Below are 21006 nucleotides of genomic sequence, written 5' to 3'. Positions count from 1 at the left end.
GCCTCATCTGAAGATGATTTTAGGGATTTGTCTTGTTTAGTTGGATATAAAAGTGATACCTTTTATGGAACTTTTGGGACCATAGGCTCTCATTATTTCTATAACTTAAATGAAACAGGCTTGTTAAAAATGCTCAAACCATTTGATTTTAGGAAGAAGAGATATTTTTATTCAGTGTTTATTTCTAACAAAAATCAATATTAAAAATTGCCTGTACTTTTGCATGCATCTTAGAATACAAAATACATTTCTGTATTAAGTTTTATCAAAGATAAACATACAATTGTCTGAAATACCATATTTTGTTTTGTTTTTCTTTTGAACAAAACATGTATTTAGCTACTGTAAAGCAATATCAACTTTTTATTCATTCTGTAATCCTTATTAAATGTTCTTTATTCATTCACATAATTCTTTCAATATTCACAAAGTAGGTAATCTGAAAGCATAGAATTACAATGGCATTAAAAATGAAACAGAAATCTTACTGTATTACAGTACAATACATTGAGTACAACAGGAATTATTAAGGTAATTGGGAACAGACTTCTAACTTTAGTCTAGCAAAGAACAAAAGTCATCAGAAAACTAATTCCTATGGACTAAGAAGTTGACAATACACAATTTTTGATCTTCAAAAATATACTGACCTTTAAAATTCCACAAGAGTGCTTGTTGTTTAAAATTTGCATTCAAGCAAATATGAGTTGTGCAGATTTTGTCTCTGCAAAAAGAATTTAATTTATATTTGGTTCATTCTACTGTTTTCTTATATAGCACATAGCTAGGCATACTATAAGGATACCACACATAAAGCATCACATTCTTCTTGAGTTTCAAATCTATTTTTATTTCCACCACAGCCACCATACCAGAACTGGAAGCACATGTTTTGCTGTTTATGGAAGTACCACTTCAGAGTATAATTTTCACACTCGCCACTGTCCATATCTTTTGAACAAGAATCTACAAAAAAAAATAATGCTTTTTGGTTAGTGACATGAGATCAATCATGATGAATCTTGCTGTCAAGAATAAGAGAGTGGGAAATTTAGAGATAAGAATTCATGTCGTACAAAAATGTACTATACATACAGTCACAAATTAAGCATCAGCCTACAACCATAACTGGCTAATGATTAGAATAAGGCAGTTTCATAGAAACAATAAAAACTTTGCACTGGAAGCCTTGCATGAAAAGAAGAAAAGAACTGAAATGAAGATTTATGAGTGAGGTTAAAAAGAGTTAAGGGGAAGAGAGTACCATAACAATTACTTGGGTGGAGGAGGCAGAAATCAATTTTCTATTTTCTTATTTATTTACTTTTTTATTTTTCTGATTTTTCTTTTCATTTTTTATATTCTCATTGTATTGTAAAATTTAATATCTGCCTATATACAAGGGCTTTTTTGTAGTTGCAATCATTTTTACGAAGTTTATGTCAAGCAAGCTGCTGTGTAGAACTGTGTCCCACATCCTCTTACTGATTTTTTTTATTTCTTGGCATCATGGAGAAAAGAGTCTGTCGAGTTCATAAATATAGAGGTGCTGGCTTATCTTTGGCTTGATGTGGGTTATTGCCTGCGCAGGCTTTCTCAGCTGTCAAACTCAGTTTTGTTTTCATTCTACCCTCCACAACTCTATCCTAATTTATTATTGTTAATTTTCTTTCCATTTTAGTCCAAAGATTTCCAAAGCAGCTTACATACAAAATATAAGAAATCAATGAGTTTAAAAACAACTCCAATAATGAAATTCCTTAAGCCAGTATAATGTAGGACTAAGAAAAATTATTTCTTAAAATTTGGAACATAACAGGAAATAGCATCCAGCACTGGGAAACCTTTCTTTTAAAAAATCATGCTAAGGTTGATGCACCAGAATTGAAAAGGCCCTCATGTCTTCATTTCTAGTGAGAGAAAAATCCAGAGGCAAGTAAGTCTTCAAGCACCCCTTCCATTACCGGCAGATAGAAATACTCTCTGCAATGAGAAGCAGAAGCCGTACACTTATTTCAAGCCTCGCAAGACAGTTTGAAAGAGAGGTTCTACATTTTTTTCCCATCAGCTCTTGAAATGTAATTTCAAAGAGGAGAGAATTGTGCAGTATTTCTCCTGAAGAGTGTGTATCCCTGTACTTATTTTATCTTGAGGTAATTAAAGAATATACTGTGTAATGTCCTGTGTTGCACTGTATACTCATGTCTCCAGTGACATACAGCTTCCTGGCTTTTCTACACTTTAATTAGGTTTCCTGTCTAGAATAAGTTTAATCTCCTTATGAAACAAAAAGTCTTTATATAGTCATTTGCTTTGATTTAAAAAAAAATCAAAGTATGGCTTTTTTAAAATGAATAATATCATCCTAACAAGCTTTTTGAATGTTCAACAGTTCCTTTGAATACAAGTTAGCAAAGGTTTCTTGCCATATTTGTTCTGCAGCATCTTCAATAGGGAGTTCTTGCTGTGTCTCTCTCCTTGGAACAATTCCAGACATGGTTAACTACATATACTTACCAGTAAGATTCATAGAATCATTGGGTTTAAAGGAATTGAAGACTATCCATGCAAGGCAGGAGTCCTCCTACCATCTTGGACAAATGGTTGTTCAATCTTTTCTTGAAAACCTCCAGCTGTTTGTTTATTTGTTTGTTTGTTTGTTTCACATTTCTGAACCACCCATCTCCCTCAAAGGATATGGCTATGATAGTTTAAAATCTCTCCAGTAATAATCCTAACTAATCCAACATTATGAAATTAGGCAAAGGATGTTGTAGACATTGGTGGAATGAAAAGGCAAGATTCATTGTGTAAATTCATTCTATACACTCCTTAACTTCTTCAATGCCTATTTGCTTAATCATATTTTTCTCTCAATTAAGGTAAACAAAATTGGACCTTCATCAGAATATAAGCATCATGTTTCTTCAATCTTCATGCAATTTTGGTTAGATTGATGAAAGAAAAAAAGGAAATTTGGTGAGTGCTATACGTATATATAAAATGAAACAGTACTTTGACTCAAAAGAGTTCTTCCCCCTCCCTTCAAGTTAGTGTACAAAATGCAGCCTTTTCTATCAATTTCCTTTACTCTACAACTAATATGCTGCCACTCTAGGTTTTCTAAGTATAATTCTTTTCTGTTCTTTCCTCCAGAAATATATGTTTCTGTATATTACTTGGCTATTATTATTATTTTTATAGGTATGGATGGTGTATCTCTTGCACTATCTATTTTGAAAGCCTAATAATAAATGGTCCTGGTTTAATTGATCAGTTCCAAACCTACATAATTAAAATATTTCTCTATCAGCCTTTTCTCTGTCATCTGATGCCTTCCAAGTATGCTTGATTATAGCGTCCATAATCCTAATTCTATGGTCTTCCAAGATGGATAAGAAAGGAATTATAGTACCTAATAGCAGGGATATCTTCATAATATACAAAGAGGAATTCAAAGCAATGAGGTATTTCCATTTTAAAAACTGTGAACAAATTTTAAAAAAATGTATGCAAAAATGTAAAAACAACAAAATTAAAATGGACTTGGACTTAAGTGGAAATGCTTGCTGACCAACAGACTATTCTCTAGAGATTTCAGATCAATAAAAGGAAGAATTTCAGTTTAAACACATTTTCAGGTATAACTTTTACTTTTGTCAAACATAGTAAGTTCCACTGAATGACATGTCTAACTACTTTAGTGCAGAACATGATGAAGAAAAATAAAGGAGATGGGAAGAAATAGGGTACATGTCTTCTATGTCTCAACTCTTGTTGCCAGAATTAACTCTGACAGCCTTTGATCACAAAACAAAACTGATTACTAAAATGTATAAGCGTCTCCTTTAGTTTTAGGAACTGAGCTGTAGGCTGTTTTTTCTGAAAACTTCCCCAACATTAAGTATACACATGGCAGGCATCGCATCTTTAATGTATCATTATAATGATAGACAACATTTCACATTTTAGAGAGTTTTTATAAAATCACCCAGTAGACAATTTTTAACATCCCCATTTATATAATGTGCATCCATATATACATACTCTTTGCACTTTGTACTTCCTCAAAATGTTCTTCAGTCTCTGTCCCATTTTGCATACTGATGCTGGTGAAGTATTTATTTTCTATTTGACCATACTGTTCTTCTTTTGGTCCTTGGGTGATCTTTAAATTTTTGTTTTGCACGTTTTTCCTGGATAATTCTGAAGGTTGCAACAAATCATTATGTTTCAATCCAGGAAATAGAATCCTATAAAGGGAAAAGGAGCAAAAAGATAATGCTTTAGTTACACAATTTTGAAAATTATACCCGAGGAGTCTTTAATTCAGATTGGTATATCACAGTGGTGGGTTTCCAAAATTTTTGGAACCTCTTCTGTAGGTGTGGCCTGCTTTCCGGGTGCACTGGTGGAATCTCTTCTAATTGGTTCAGTAGATTTGATGAACCAGTTCTACCGAATAGGTGTGAACTGGTAGGAACCCACCTCTGGTATATCATTATCCAACTTAGGACATTCTGATCAGCTAAGGCCTATGCAATTATTACCATTTGCTTCTCATGAAGAAGAACTGATTTTTGTACCTGTCAGTTATCCCTACAGCTTGCTGATAGTTGTCTCCTCGATTCAGATTGTCACATTTTTCTTCCAGGTTTTTAGGAGGATAAATATTCAATTCCCCTGGGAGGATGGGGAAAGACACTGTTTAGAGTTGAATACTACAATAAATTATTTATTCATAAATAAAAATACTGATTGTGTTTAAACAAATGTCTGCATGTTCATATTCTATTATTTGAGGAGATTTAGTAGTGAGTTATGTCCTGCATTCCTCTGTCACATGTATATACATTCCATTAGATCAGGGATGGGAAACTATGGCCCCTTTATGACCTGTGGACTTCAACTCCCATAATTCCAGAGCCAGCTTTTAAAATTTCCAGCTCAGCTTTATAGTACCAGATCATTCAAAGCATGGCTGGCTCAGGAATTCTGGGAGCTGAAGTCCACAGATCATAAAGGGTCACAGTTCCCCACTCCTACATTAGATATTTGCTCATAGGCTTGGGTAAGAGGTTGCTGAGACAAAGAATGGCTTAATGTCACTTAGCAAATCAGAATGTGATTGCATCCAAGCTTATTTTCCTAGATTGTCATATATAACAAGGCATGTTGTCACATCTCTAACAATCCATGTAGATGTCAAAATAATAAGTGTGTCAGGCATCAACAAACAGTCCCACAAAAGGAATTAAAGTATACCACTTACTTTTCAAAAGTTTTAAGAAGGCCTGGCTAAACCTTAGAGCATATAGCAATTCAAACTTATGAACTTTGCCCATCTGTAATAGGTGCTGCTCCACTGGAACACTGGAGAGTTCTGTCATTTCTGAATCATCAGTTTCACTGCCAAGGGCCAAGGTGAACATGGTGAATCCTCGGCATTTGGCTTCCAATGACATTTTCAGAAGTTTCTCTCTATCCCAGGCACTTGTCTTACTTCCCAGTATTGTAAAAATGATCTTGTGCTTTCTTGGCCTATCAGCTTCCAAAAACACATTATTAATGGTCCATTCTAGAGCATGACCCACAGCTGATGAACCTTCCAGCTGGTGAAGTGATTCCTGTATATGCATTTTCATCAGATCCTTAGTATTGTATGTAGTCAAGTTAAACTCTAAAGATACTGAACTTGATAATTCAGTCCCTGAGAAATTTGGTGGAGCGTGTTGAACCAGAGCCACTCTTGCTCCTTTGTTTGACTCAACAGGTAGTGAAGCAATAGCAAAATAATCCAACATTTTGCTCACAAACTCCTTCATTGTTTCAAACTCCTCACTGCTGACATCCTGAGACCCATCCATGATGTAAGCTACATCCATATTTATATTAATTGGAGGGGGATCCACTATTTCACATTGTGAAACGGGGTTACATGCATCTGTGGAAGAAGCACAAAATAATGACTATTTTCATGAAGTGACTGAAAAGCTGAATGTACAGAGATTATATTTTGCTTGGTTTCTCTTTTATAAATGTTTCTCAACAAATGAATTTGAAATTACCTTCACACAGACACAAGAAATGCTATGAGTAGGAACACTGAAAATTATAGTTTTATTAAATTTGAAGGGACCTAGTTTGAGAAGGTATATTTAAAGGTACTTAGGGTAGTTGTGATTAGAACTTTATTCATATTTTAAAATGTCTGTCTATGTGATGAGAGTATTCTGCACATTGATTGATTGAATGTATTTATTTCTTATGGTCAAGAAACTAATTGATTGATCAGTTTAACATTATATTAAAAACTATAAACCAGCAGCATCCAGAGACCAGATTCTGGGCACCAAAAAGTCACAATGGTCCCTATGCAATTGAAACCATGTCCCTTTTTTCATTGTGTTACCTGCACAACACATGTAAAAAGGGGAAAGTGTTCAAGCACAGAGTTGTAGTTGCTTCTTATTTTTTTTAACCCCTACTGCTAATGCCTCTGGTAGAAGCAAGCGACATAATGAGTATCAAGGCATTTTATGAAATAAAAGTAAAATAACAGACCAAATAAAAGCAATATGCTAAGTAAATAAAAACATATTAACTTGCACAAAATATTAGTTATAAATCATCCTATTTAACTTAGCCATATCTTCTGTTCATAGGAAATTACTTATACTATTTCTTTAAAAAAATTAAATAATATATAAAAACCAAATAATGAATCATGGTCCACAGGTAGAATACCTTCTCCATATAATAAATGTACATTACACTTAAGGTTATGGTAGCCTTCCAGTTTCAAACTCTCCACATGTATTGGATTACAATTCCCTTTTTTTCTTATTAGCACCGTTCCCCGAAAGATTTTGATCAGTAAGCCAACTAAGCAAGATATCTTGTTTTCTAAATTTCCAGCAAAGTGCCAGATCATTCAAAGTCTTAGCTTTCATCTTAGTCATAAATATCTGTGAGGTGAGCAAGAAATATCACTGAAACTATTTAACCTATGAACTTAAGTATATCTGATGCCAGGATGGAGATACAAATGGCAAAGAACTGCATTATACATAAGTGTGCACCAGAGGTGGGTTCCTACCAGTTCATACCTTTTCTAAGGTGACCAGATTTTCAGATTGGTAAAGAGGGACACCTTTGACCGGGGGGGGAGGGGGCTTGATTAAAAATTTTATACGGAGCAACAAAAATTTTCATACAACGCAAAAATAGTATTGTAATATTTTTTTTTATTTCAACATAACTACAATTTACAAATATAAATTGTAACTGTTGCCAAACATCAAAATTTTGATCGAGTGACCATGAGGATGCTGCAATGGTCGCTAAGTGTGAAAATGGTCACTTAGTGTGAAAAATGGTCATCAGTCACTTTTTTCAATGCCATTGTAACTTTGGTCACTAAATGAACTGCTAAGGCTAGCTTGCATTATAATGCCTTATGCTAGCTTACATTTTCAAGAGAGAGAAGCTAAACTCCTTATTAGAATTGAAATAGAAATGAGTAGAGTAGAGTAGAGTAGAGTAGAGTAGAGTAGAGTAGAGTAGAGTAGAGTAGAGTAGAGTAGAGTAGAGTAGAATAGTTTATTAGCCAAGTGTGATTGGACACACAAGGAATTTGTCTTTGGTGCATAGGCTCTCAGTGTACATAAAAGAAAAAAAATGCATTCATCAAGAATCATAAGCTACAACACTTAGTGATAGTCATAGGTTACTAATAAGCAATCAAATTATACTAGGAAACAAATTATTGGATTTTTAAATTATTGGATTTTTTTTCAAAGAAACTCAGTATGTGCTTCCTGATTATTAAAAGTGCAAATTCAGTGTCAATGACTCCTGACTATTTAAAATATAGTCTAAGACAATTTAAAAAAAGAATCCACATAGAATAAAACTATTTTAAAAAATCCTATGCACAATAAATAAAATATTATTTTAAAATACATTAAAAAATAAAAGAAAAAAACCCGGCTCACTTACCAGCAGGCAGGCACTCCAAGTCAATCCAGAATGATATAGATGTTAATATCTGCAGACCACCAAAATTTTCTCACAGACCACCAGTGGTCCACCACGGACCACTGGTTGGGGACCACTGCTTTAAAGCAGAATCTGCAAAGGGGAAGCAGGGAGACGGTTCCTAAATAGAACGCCTCCTTTAAAAAAAGTAAGGTTTTTTTTTAATGACTCAATGCAGCCAAGTTCATTATATGGCATCACGCAAGCCTTGTCACATCTTATTATGCCATCATCGCTAAATCTCTTTAGAAAGTCTACACGAATATAGTTTGTAAATCCCCCTATATTGCTCCTTTCCCATGACTCCTGATGTTGGCAGGTAGACTACCCTTGCCCTCAGAAGCTCAGGAGGAGAAAATTGGATAAAGCACACCTTAGTCATGCTGGATGAAAATTTAAATTTCTAATTTGCCTCTTTTTGGGGGGGGGGCATCAAGGCTGCCCAGGAAGACCAGCAGAATAATAATTTTAAAAAAGAGATAGACTTAATACGATAAATAGAGAAATGTGTAGAGAAATCTAAAGAATGAAGATTGATGGATGGATGAAAAGGGGGAAGGCTGGATGAGTTTTTAAGAGTCTGGGGCTGCAAAACAGGGGTTATTAATCTGTGTGTGTGTGTGTGTGTGTGTGTGTGTGTGTCCAGCCTTCATTCCTGCTCACTTCACACTGGATGCACAAAAAGAGCAGTCAAAATGTGTGTGTGTGTGTGTGTGTGTGTGTGTGTGTGTACAATTTTTACCAGCAACAAAAGGGGAATTTCTAGTAGAGTCTTTTATTTGCAGCTGTTAAGTGCTCGGATACAGCAATTACAAGATCTCAGGAGGAATGGGGGAACCTAGGGAGGGGGTGCGGGGGAGGGAGGGGGATCGGAGATCACAAAGTACGAAAGGGATAGATTAAAAAAATAAGAGGGATCGTATGCCCCCACCCACCCACTCCCAACCCCATCCGACAGAAGGAGACGAGAGAAGAGCAATGGAGAGAAGGAAATCTCCATCCCCCTGCCTCTTCCAAATTATACACACAGACACTGCCCTCCCCATGCCACAGCCTCAATTCCAGCTGCACCAATTCAAGCTACCAGATCTCTCTCTTTTTTTCCTCCACTCATCCCCCCCTCAACCAAACAAACGAGCAAAGGAAATACAAGAAAAGCAACTTTTTAAAAATAATAAATGAAATCCAAGGCATGGGAAGAAAATCCCCCTTTCCCCTAATTCCCACTCCCCCCCATCCCGTCTCCCAATCCATTTGGGATGGATTTCTTTATTTGCAATAAATCCTGGGTTTCCCCCCATTTTTTTTAAAGGAAGGAACATGACAGATCTTCTCCCCCCCACCTCACCAAAAGGAGACCAGAGAAAAGCAACCAAATCGAAAGGAAGGGAGATATGATCATGTTTGGAAGAGCAGGAGGGGAGGGACGAGCCTCGCCCCTCGTCAGGCGCTGCGAGCAAGCCGAGCGAAGGGAGGGAAACCACTGCCCTCTAAAGGCCACATCGGGAATGACACTTCAGAGAAATAAAAAAAAAATTAACGGCATCCTTTTTAAATCGGGACTTTTTGAACACGCAGTGGGACACGGGACAAATTTTGAAAAATTGTGACTTTCCCACCAAAAGCGGGACGTCTGGTCACCTTAACCTATTCGGTAGAACCGGTTCGTCAAATCTACCAAACCAGTTAGAAGAGATTCCACCAGTGGACCCGGAAAGCAGGCCATACCTACAGAAGAGGTTCCAAAAACTTTTGAAACCCACCACTGGTGTGCACTATCCATTCTATCATTTTTCATCATCATTGTTTTTACCTATGATGTTCACATGACATCTCCTTTTTGTTCAATTTTACCAGAGAATATCTGATGCTTGCTAGATCCAAATACAAACAGATGAAGGAAATTTGTGTTCTGAAATTAAAAGACCTAGTGTGTGCATGTGCGTATTTATGAGACACACAGAGAAAATTGTATATATATACCATTTTAAGAAATAAGAAAATCAATGAACTCACCATAGCAGAGAGAACAAAGTGAAACATAATTCAATCTCTGTTCATCCTTGGATTCCCAAACAAACAATTTAAATCGACCAGTATCATCTGTCTAGATAAAGGAGAAGATAATACAAGAAGTAATGCATTGAAAATATTTTCTGAACCGCAAGGTATTTTATTTACACATGCACATGCACACACAGAAATATAAACTTATGTAACTAGAAAGGGATTTCAAGGGCCCATTAAAGCCCATAGCTGAGAGTATATCAAAATATTAGAATCAAAGGAAAGCCCCAGTCTGTTTAATAGCAGGAAGACAAATAATGTTAATATATATGCCATGTTTTAGAAAGTGGAGTGGACATCAAAAACATTCAGCTGATGCTAACAGCTTTCTTTTATTTTAAATCTTAATCTGACAATCTGGAAGTAAAGGTCCATCTTTCTACAACAGTTTTGCCAATAAACATTTTAGAATTATTATTTGTCAGATAATTGCACTGAAAAATTCATAACATTCTAAATTTCAGATGAGAAGATTCAGTTGTCCCTTGGTTCAAAATGTAGAGTCACATAAATTTGGCTTCAAGTATGAATAACATATATGCTGGGGAAAGGGTGTGATTTGCCTCCATATATAAAGCCATCTGATGTCTCTCCCCAGTCCATTGCTGAACTTCCCAATTCAGAACTCAGATTGCACATCAATGGTCAAAATAATGCTAATATTTGCCGTTGCTGGGAACGTGATAATGGAAGAAAAAAATCCACAAAGACACATACACTCCAGTGGTGGATTGCTAATTTTTTTACTACTGGTTTGGGTATGCTCCCGCATGTGTACAATTCTTCTGCTTGTGAGTAGAGCATCTGGGTGGTGGGCGAAGCTTCCCATTGCAGCTACTACCAGCTGAACCGGGAGCAACCCTGCTACACTATAGAGTGTAGCACCTCTGCTACATGCCCTTCTATAGAATTCCACTCACCAAACAGAAACATGCACCATGTTCTAATTTAATCTTAATCTTAATTTAAATGGATGGCTCTGGATGTACTTTCATATTTTCATAGAGATGTCTTATGATTCCCATTCTTTTAAAAGAAAAAGAACAGATTCACTCAGTGCTGTAGAAAATTTAAAATTTTATATTCATGGAGGCAAATCAAGGTCACACAAGGCATTATTCATAGGAAAAAATATATGCCTTGCTAATACCCAAACAAAATAATCCCTTCAGGGTTAGCTGGATATCTTTCAATATGGCCTGCTACTTTACAGTTGGTTCAAAAGCAATTAATTATTTCCTTTAGTGCTGTCAATTTACAACTTCTGAAACTAAATCAAAAGGATTTTAAAAATCTGGCAAGAAATCAGAGTAAAATTCAAGATTCTGTAAAAATCATTATACTTTAGAATGGGAATCTAGAATGGAATTTGGCTCTCTAAAATACATCATACAACAATTAAAATGCAAGAATAATCCTGGATTAACTTCTGTTGTTGCTATCCTCAGCATGCATTAGTTATATCATGGGTCTGCATGTTTCTGAATATTACAGTTTTTAAAATAAAAAATTGTCAAGTACAGTTTCTGAGGTTGAAAGAGATTTATTTTTTTATTGATTGTCCAAATCCTATAATCAAAAGGGATAAGTTTTAGCTTCAGATTTTCTTTTACATATAACTAACTACAAATGACCAAGTAAAATTGAATTAAGCCTTGTGATTACTAATTATATATTAGAAATAAGAAACTACACAACACAAACCAAGTCTAACTATCCACTGCTCCAACATACAGATAAATAGATCAATGATCTCCAACCCTGCATTATTTTTCTTTTTTTCTGGTTGTTGTTTTTTTAAATGAGTCTATAAGCCAAGTACACTTTTGCTTTTCTGAGATCAAGTGGCAAAAGGTTTGAAGTTTTAATAAATAAATAAATTAAAAATATAATAGTCTTCAAATTTCACTATTCAGTTTTTGTTGTTGAGATTATAATTGCATGTTTGACATTCAACTTAATGCTTAAATGTGAATTTGCCTATCTGTTTTCCATTACCTTAAATGATATGTTGATTAATTTTTTGGAATTAATTTGCTATACTGGTTTAATTCCATGTAACCTTTCTCTACTGCTAGAGATTTCCTGCATTAAATAAATGTAGCCTCACATATGTGCAGTGGGTTTTTCCTGCTACTTGATATTTGGGAGGAGAGAGAAGAAGTTAAGTTTCAGAAACAAGATGTGGGTGACAGAAAATGAATGGGTGTCTCACTCACTTTGATCTCTCAATTGACACTGTTTCAGCTAACCACTCTGGGAAATGAATTACTGTAATTTATTTATTTTTATTTATTTGTATTCCACCTTTATTATTTTTACAAATAATTCAGGATGCAGACATAGACAACACAATGTCAACTGTCCAACTGGTGAACCCAAAATAAGAAAACACTCTCAGGAGCTTTGAATTCCCAAAAGTAAAACTTTATTGGATACACCATTTTGGTACTGAAGAATGTCAGCTATCGGCTAACAAGACAAATAGCACACAGGAGTTTTCCCTGGCAATCGCTTTATGGACATGCACACCGGGCAGCTGGTCTTTCTTCATCTTGGGCCACCAGAACTGCCTCTTAACCAAGTGAATGGTTCTTATAATCCCAAAGTGGCCTGCCGGCTTTATGTTGTGGCTTGTTTATAGGCTCTGGGTCCTCTGGCTGGCTATTAGATATAGTTTGTTTCCCTTCCATACCAGGTCCTTTCTCATCATTAGCTCATTTTTGTGGAACCATGCATCCTCTTTCAGGGTTTTCTTTAGCCATTGGGTCAGCACACTTTCAATTGCTGAGTGGTTGGTGACTACCGTCTTGTGGAGATCTGCGCTGCCAGTTGCCAGGAGGGGATAATGGAGTCAATTATTTCCACCCAGGTACTTTTGTATTGGGGATTCTTAGAGAGTGCATCAGTGAGTAAATTCTTCCCCCCTGGCAAGTACCAAAGGGTGACATTGAACTGATTAAAGTTCTGAGCCCATTGTATTTGCTTAGGGGACAGCTTCCTTGGGTTTTTTAGGGCTTCTAAGTTCTTGTGGTCAGTCCACACTTCAAAAGGATTTTACTGCCTTCCAGTAATTGCTCCAAGTCATCACTGTCCATCGAACAGCATATTCCCACACCGCCTAATGTCTGTCGGTGTCAGTCAATTTCCAGGAAGTGTAGCCGCATGGTTGCAGCATCCATTTTGCAATTCTTTGGAACAGAACAACACCCACCACCATATTGCTAGCATCAGCTTGTATTAGAAATGGTTCCTCCAGTTTCAGGTGTTTAAGGGTTGGCTTCCCTGCAAAAAGCCATATAAGCTTTTTGAAAGCCACTTGGCATTCTATAGTCCAATTAAGTGGCTGGCTCGGCTTGGGTTTCACACACCCTGCCCATTTTTAGTAATTCAGTATAGGCAGATATATCTCTGCAAATGTGGGGATAAATTGGTGATGGAAGTTGGCAAAGCCCAAGAAACACTGTAGTTGCATTTTGGTCCAGGGATCTTCCCACTCTAGCATGACTTTCACCTTTCCAGAATCCATCTCCACTCCCTCACTGGACATGCAGTACCACAAGTAGTCCAAACTGGTTTTGTGGAAGTAGCATTTGGATAATTTAGGGTAGAGCTTGACTTTTGATCATTTTCTTAACATTTCCTGCACTAACTTTATGTGAGCTTCCATAATCTCAGAATAATGAGGATCTCAACAGGTACACCAGCACTTCCTTATACAGGTGCTCATGCAATATTTAGTTGATTAGTTGCATGGACACCACAGGTGCTCCTTGCACCTGAAAAGCATCACCCGAAATTGGTAACACCCTAAGGGACAATTGACCATGTGATGGATTTGTGGGTGCCACTGAACCCAGGTGGCATAAAGACTCGGGGAAGTTGAAGGAAGAGAAGAAGCCCACAGAGGAAGCAGTAGATAATGGAACACTATATATGTCGAGACCATCTACTTGCCTTCCCAAGGCATGGTGAAAGCTATGGAGGCCACTGCAAAGGCCGCAGAGAGGGAACGCCAGCTGGAAGCTAGGCACAAAGAGCCGGCTCCTGGGCACACCTCGCAACTGGACGTGACTCTGCAAGGCGCAGCTGCGGGATTTACCTCCCCTAAGGAGTTGCTATTAGAACCACAGATGGGTGAAGGACTGGCCTCGACTCACAAGTGTAGGGGAGCAAAGCAGACACCAACCGGGCACTCTGAAGATTGGGAATTCCTGCCACTGTCACGCAGTCAGTCATTGGCCAGCCTCTGAGACCAATTTGGACAGCTTAATATGAATGGAATCAACCTTGCCTTAGCTCTGAACTATCTAGGTGGACCCTGGCACAGCCAAAGTTCACCTTCCTGGGTTGAGACTCCACAACACACTGGAGTGGGGATTCCTCCCAAATCCCCTTTCTACAGTGAAAAGCAGGTCATCCCACAACCTCTCCACTAGAACAAGTCCAACGGCAGTCCCCTTTCACCCCAGGGCACAGATGGCCCAGTACCTGGGCTGGGGAGGTCAACCAGCAGCAAAGCTTTTGGGGAATACCAATCCCTAGCCAGCCTAGGTGGGCTTTCTTCCTGGGCCAAGGATGGGTGCAGTATCAGTGGATGTCAGTTCCCCTTCAGCAGATGGCACTGATGCAGATGCTTGGGTGTTTCAATCCCAAGTAGCGACCCCTCCAACTGGTCCAACTGCAACCACAGTCCGGAAGAGGAAGAGTAAATCCAAGGATTGAGGCAGGCCAGCCGGCCCATGAAGAAATTAGTTTGGAAGTTTAGAAGGGTGGCTGGAAAACTACAGGATTGGCCAGAGCAATTCCTTGTGCACACGTTCAAGAATGCCCTAGATCCTGAGCTGAGAAAGGCATGTAGCATTAGAAGTGTGCCAAAGCGCATCCAGAATTGGCACACTACCGCAGTTATTCTGGACCATGAGCTCCACCCCCATCGAAAACCTACCATCGAAAATCCTGTCAGAAGACCTCTGGGCTGCTGAACCCAAACAAAGCAAGCTGAAATGCTTCCCCCAAAATCAGCTGGAGCAATAAAATGTTACCAGTGTTATCAACCTGGGCACAGAGTGTTTGGATGCTTGGCCCCATCACCAGTTCTACAAACACGGACCCAAAACACTAGTGGAACAAAGAGAACCCTACGAAAACCACCCAAAAAGAGTCATCTTGCCTATCAAGCGGAAGAAGTCTCTCCCCAGCCTGCCAGATGGGAAAACCTCTCCTGGCTCAGAAGAGGAAAACAGCAGTGAAGAAAACCTGATGGTAAGTACAACCATCCACCCCTTTGCTATCAAAGCCAAATTTATAATGCCCAAGACAGGGCATTAACACAGTTTGTGCAGAAAGCACCCACCCCCTACCCCTCATGAAGGACATGTTGAATCAGTTGGCCAAAAGCAAGGTGTTCACCAAGCTGTACTTGAGAGAAGTGTATTACCGCATACGAATCTGGGAGGGGGATGAAAGGAAGACCATGTTAAACTGCCCCCTTGGTAGTTTCCAATTCAAAGTCATGCTGTTTGGCTTACAAGGGACCCCTGCAGTCTTCGTGTAATTCATCAATAAGGTACTACATGAGCACCTTTACAAGGGGATGCTCATTTACCTTGATGACATTCTCGTCTTTACGGAGACCCTAGAAGAGCACGTAAGTCCTGTAAAAACTTCCAGCCGCCAAGCTTTACGCAAAACTATCAAAGTGTGAATTCACAAAACCTCCCTGGATTACATCGGCTACCGTATTTCCAGCGAGGGGACACAGAGAAAGTGAAAGCTGGGGTAGACTGTCAACCCCCATGCAACCAAAAATAGCTACAAAGTTTGTTGATGTTTGCTAATTTCTATCAGCAATTCATCCCAGCTTTTGCAGAAGTCGCTCTGCCCCTAACCAAACTGTTAAAAACAGGGCCATTGCCAACAATGCCAAAGCCAAACCAGCCTATTGGGTGGACAATAGACTGCCAAAAAGCATTTGAGAAATTAAAATGGCTCTTTGCCCAAGAGCCCATTCTGCAATACCCCAACCCAGAACAGCAGTTCATAATCCAGGCAGATCCAGTGATGTGGCAGTGCTGTTGCAAAGAAACAAAGAGGGACAAATCTTGCTGTGCACTTACCAAAACCTCACCACCACTGAAAGAAGATGGGCCATTTGGAAGAAAGAAGCATATGCAGTTTGTTGGGCATGACTTACCTGGAGACATTTTCTAGAGAGGGGGACATGCTATTCGAGGTCTCAACTGATTACAAAAACCTCGAAGCCCTAAAAAGCCCCAGGAAGCTGTCTCCAAAGCAAGTCCGCTGGGCACAATATTTCAGAAGATTTACATTTGAACTGAAGCACATTCCTGCTGGAAGAACTTGCTGGCTGGCACCTTATGAAGGAAACAGCAGTTTGACAGTCAGAGGGAGGAGTGATTCACACAATAATTCCCCCCAACCAAATGGCCACTCAAGTCACCACCCATGGCCAGACCAGGCAGCCACCTAACCCTAGCCAGGACAAGCTGATTGCCGCAATGAAATCGCCACTGCCAAATGAATCCTGGCTAAACGGCAACAAAGACATCCTGACTATGAGAGATGGCCTAGCCTGAAAAGGGTCCAAACTATATGTTCCCACAAGCTTGAGGCTGGAAATGCTACAGCAAAGCCATGACACACGGCTAGGAGGTCACTTTTGATTCCTAAAAACTCTCAGGATCTTGAACTTTCAACTGGGTGGGAAAACCGGGAAGCTTTCAGATTCGAGTTTTCCCAGATGTGCTAACATGATTCTCTTAATAAATTGGAACTTTGAGGAATCCTTTGCCTGTGATGTACTTTTGGATGCTATTTGAAACCCTGACATGAAGCACACCAGTGCTGCCATCCTAGATTTTGCCAGTTGGATGAAACCCCTAGCTAGATTTTTATCCACAAAGCTTCTGAGCTCCTCCATTTCCCTTGGAATCATTGAGTACATCTTTGGTTTGAGTAATTTTGCTCCAGGCAGTATTTCAATGTCGGTAGAGCAATGGGGATGGAGTAGGTCTGATTCCCGCTCACAAAATGCTTCATCTAGGTCTTGGTACTCCTTTGGGATGGCCAGCCCTACCTGGCCATTCCCAGCTAATGCATTCACAGGTTCTATATTTCCTCTCACCAACAGTGTTTCACCACCTTTGTGCGTCATCCAAGTGCATTGCAATCCACCTGCTTTAATCCTCAAGTGCCACTTGTTGTCCTTCCTGTCAACTGTTCCACTTCTTCAGCCACACCAATCTCAATTTCATAGTCTCTGCCATTTTGGGGGCTACTATAAACCAAATAGTCTCCTTGTGGCTCCCTGCCTACAGGGTTACTGGCTGGGTTACCATGCTAACATCTCCACCTGTGTGATCAATGGGTCAATGGTTACACTTACCATCAGATCATCCTCCCCTCACTGTCCCTCTCATAGATCAGGTTGCGATTGCTGGGGGTCAGAGTTTTATCCTCATCACTGGAGGGGGGAGAGACCTCCACGACCCTCTACTCCTTCTTCTGGGTGCCTTCTTGGCCTTTGATTGACTCGGAAGCTTTGGTGCTGACATGGATTGCAGGCTAGGCAATTGGCAGCCCGATGGCCCTTTTTCCCCATATCAGAAGTAGGTTCCAGGAAGGTGCCAAGACTCCCCTTTGGAGTCAAGGGAGGGGCTGTCAGTTCCTTGTGCACCATCAGGCATCTCTCTTGGTCTTGTGCTGCATGTTGTCGATACTCCAACAGGTCTAGCTTCACTATGATCACCAATTGATACCATGCCCAGGTTGTCCAGAATTCCCCAAGGCAGGCAGTTTGGGTACAGTTCCTTGTTTAGTCTGTCTCAGAAGTAATAGACCAGCAAGTGTTCTGGCCACCTCTTCAGCTTCCCAGTCAGGCTGCAGAACTCCCAAATGTATTCAGCTACTGGTGTACTCCCTTGCCTTATAGCGTGGATCCCAGCTTCTACTAGGCAGGCTTGTGCAGTCTCCAAATCTAGCTCAAAGATTATTCAGGAATGCATCCACATTCCCCAACTTGTTTCATAGTGGAGAAACATCACCCAGTCTGCTGCCTCGCATTCTAGATTTGAAATAATTGCATTTACACAGGGAATTTCATCTGGGTATTGTTCCATATAGCTCCAAATAGTTCCACAGCTAGTTCAGAAAATAAGTTAGCTTCTCCAGCCACTCGTCAAACATAATTTTCAGAGGGAGGGGTTTTTATTTATCCCAAACAAGTATGTAACCCAGTGGCAGCCTCACCACCTGCTTGAGCTTGAGTTCCTGCTGCTGCAAGGATCCCCTGTGCTTGTCCTGCAACTGTGGGAGGACAGCTGCCCTCCCCAGGAGGACCCCAGCCATTTGCCCAAGCTCCCCAGCCTCAACAGTTGGTGTGAAGTCAAGGTTGTCAACACTTGGCCAGTCCCACGTTCTACTCCCAGGACCGATGATTTCTTCAACATCGCTCCCTGCATCTCCATTCCAACAAATGTCTCACACAGCTACTCCTCTGAACAGCTACAGCAGGCTGTCAGGAATTTTCATTTCACTGTTTATTCCTAGTCTGCAGCCCCCCTGGCCTTCCATTTTCTCCCTCGATTCATGGCCACTCCAGGCTGGATCAAGGGGAATTCTGCTTCGGCTGCCTTCCCCTCTCCACTCAGCCATCACGTCTTCAAGTCAAGGCAAATTGATCCTGCCATGGCTCCTTCCTCATGCACTGGTGGCTCTTCCATCTAGTCCACCCTCACCTTGGATCGGGTCACCACTGTCTGCATCCCAGAGTCAGTTTGGGCTGCTGCTGGTGCCTCCCATGGAGGGACCGATCCAGGCTTCACCACAGCTTTCCTCTCATTTCCAGATATCATTAGGTCACAGCTCTGTCAGATGTATCCAAATAGGCTGCACTAAGTTAAGGAGAGTTGGTTTAATGTCAACTGCCCAATTAGTGAATCCAAAAGAAAGAAACACTTTCAGGAGCTTTGAATTCCCAAAAGTAAAATTTTATTGGATACACCATTTTGGTACTGAAGAATTAAAACCACTTCTGCTTTTCCTGCACAAATCCTTGCTTACTTAAGCAATAGCTTCCCTTTCTTTCCACCTCTGGGTGATCACATTGTCCAATTATGAGATGTCCTTTTATTATGGGAATAGTCCATCTGTTTCTCAAACACCTGCATTGATCTTTGCCAAGCTTTCATGATCCATTCTCAACACTCTATTTCCCCTTCCCTCCTACCAGGTCATTGGCAAGTTGAAAAGTGTTAAGTTTGAAAGAAGCAAAGTGATTCAATCTTGACAAACACCTTTCTCCTCCTCCTATTTTCCCCATAGCAACCCTGTGAGGTGAGTTTGGTGGAGAAAGAATGATTTGCCCAAAGTCACCCAATTGGCCTTCATATCTAAGGAATTGTTAGTACATCATTCACTCATATCAAGAAAATGTTTTTGAGACCCCTCCCATCAGAAGAAAATATTTTCTAAAAACAAACATCTGGAGAATATATCTAGACTAGAGAATGGAGAGGAGTCAGAATTTAGTTAGAACTCTGATGGGAATTTCTAACAAACCATATCAAAACCCAGTTGCATGATTTCATGCCATCAATTTCCAGGCAATTCTGATTAGATCACTGAGAATCTTCACAGACATAAGTCTGATAAAATATGTTCGTCACAACCACATCTATGGCATGATTTCATTGCTATTAACACCTCTCTGGTCACACTCCTTCATCAACCTGTAAGTTATTTTTTCTGACAATGACCTCCTTACCAAAAATGCTTCTCTGACATTTGATGCTTCTCTCAAAGCAATGACTGTTGGGATAATATCTAAAGCACTGAATTCCAGCACAGCTGTATTGATGGAAGCAGCATCTTGTGATGAGCCAGCAGTAAGGAAAATAGCAACTTTTCTGATAAGAGCCCCTTGGCGATGATGTTTAAAAGCATTCCTGGCAACAAAGCGCATGGCTCTTCCAATATTCCGCTGGCCTGAAGACCTCTCCAAAGGAATTCCCTCTACTGCCTCCATAAGGAGATCTTTTCTCTGAAAGTCAGAGAACCGGATAAGGTACTTTATAGTGGTATTGTACGAAAGCACTGATATCCGAGCACCAGTTGGGCAATTGCTTCTGCTAATGCTCAAATTCTTCAGCAAAGACTTCATAATGCCTTTCATCATTTCAAAGGAAATTGGAGTAACATCTTCAGACATGTCAAGAGCGAACACCACTTCAGTTGGGTAAACTGGACATTTGCTCTTGCCTTGTAAGAAAAGTAAAAATGTATCAGAATGTTTCTTGGGCTAAGAGAGCAGAACTTTTTTTCTTAAATATTATCTAATTCAAATAACTTACCTACACAGCAAGCTGTATGGGAGAAAAGAAAGTTGTTTTAATTCAAATTGTTATACTTATCTGATCATCTATAGATCATCAATAAACACTACAGAGAACTTAGTCTGAGCATGCTCTTTGTTTTAATATCCAATATCCAATGAAAAATTGGCTTCAGGTTTGGATAAAACACTGAAAAAAATTGATATCACAATGGTAATATATCTTTTTAAAGCTAAAGTATATGTTAAAATTTAAGTGAGCCATGAAATAGCTTTGAAAAAATTGCTATTGTTCTGTTTAAATGTAAAATATTAATGCAATTTAAGAGAAAAATGATTTAATTTGAGAATTAATTTTAATTTAAAAAGCTAACATTGTTTGCTTTAAAACAGAATTGTATTTCTAAAAATTTACATTTTCCTTCTTTTTTATCTTCATTGTGGCAATTCCCATTCATCATCAGCTATAACCAATGTGTAATGATCTTTTTATAATATCATCAATGACTTATTCCACTGCTAGGTTGCTATTTCTGTCTCCCTTC

General features: G+C 39.1%; 1 protein-coding gene across 1 annotated transcript; it reads right to left on the bottom strand.

Annotated features, from left to right (window-relative positions):
• Nucleotides 1-793: 793 nt before the first annotated feature.
• Nucleotides 794-20338, bottom strand: LOC116521159 (collagen alpha-6(VI) chain-like). Its single transcript, XM_032235856.1, has 7 exons — nucleotides 19895-20338; nucleotides 18867-18995; nucleotides 10057-10147; nucleotides 5273-5944; nucleotides 4587-4683; nucleotides 4048-4253; nucleotides 794-966 (listed from the first exon to the last, which is right to left on the bottom strand). Exons 1-7 carry the CDS (start codon nucleotides 20336-20338, stop codon nucleotides 794-796), a joined length of 1812 nt encoding a protein of 603 aa, XP_032091747.1.
• Between the last annotated feature and the right edge of the window lie 668 nt (nucleotides 20339-21006).

This window comes from Thamnophis elegans, chromosome Z, assembly GCF_009769535.1.
Source record: "Thamnophis elegans isolate rThaEle1 chromosome Z, rThaEle1.pri, whole genome shotgun sequence".
Lineage (NCBI taxonomy): Eukaryota > Metazoa > Chordata > Lepidosauria > Squamata > Colubridae > Thamnophis > Thamnophis elegans.
Note: the sequence above shows the minus strand (reverse complement) of the source record. Positions and strands in the feature narration are given on the sequence as shown.

Bases quoted from the DNA above. Each gene is read 5' to 3' on its own strand.
- LOC116521159 (XM_032235856.1), bottom strand. From the start codon at position 20,338: ATGTCTGAAGATGTTACTCCAATTTCCTTTGAAATGATGAAAGGCATT. The intron at 5,945-10,056 runs GTGAGTTCATTG...CTTCTTCCACAG, and splicing joins ACTTTGTTCTCTCTGCTATG to ATGCATGTAACCCCGTTTCA. The intron at 4,684-5,272 runs GTAAGTGGTATA...CCATCCTCCCAG, and splicing joins CTTCTTAAAACTTTTGAAAA to GGGAATTGAATATTTATCCT.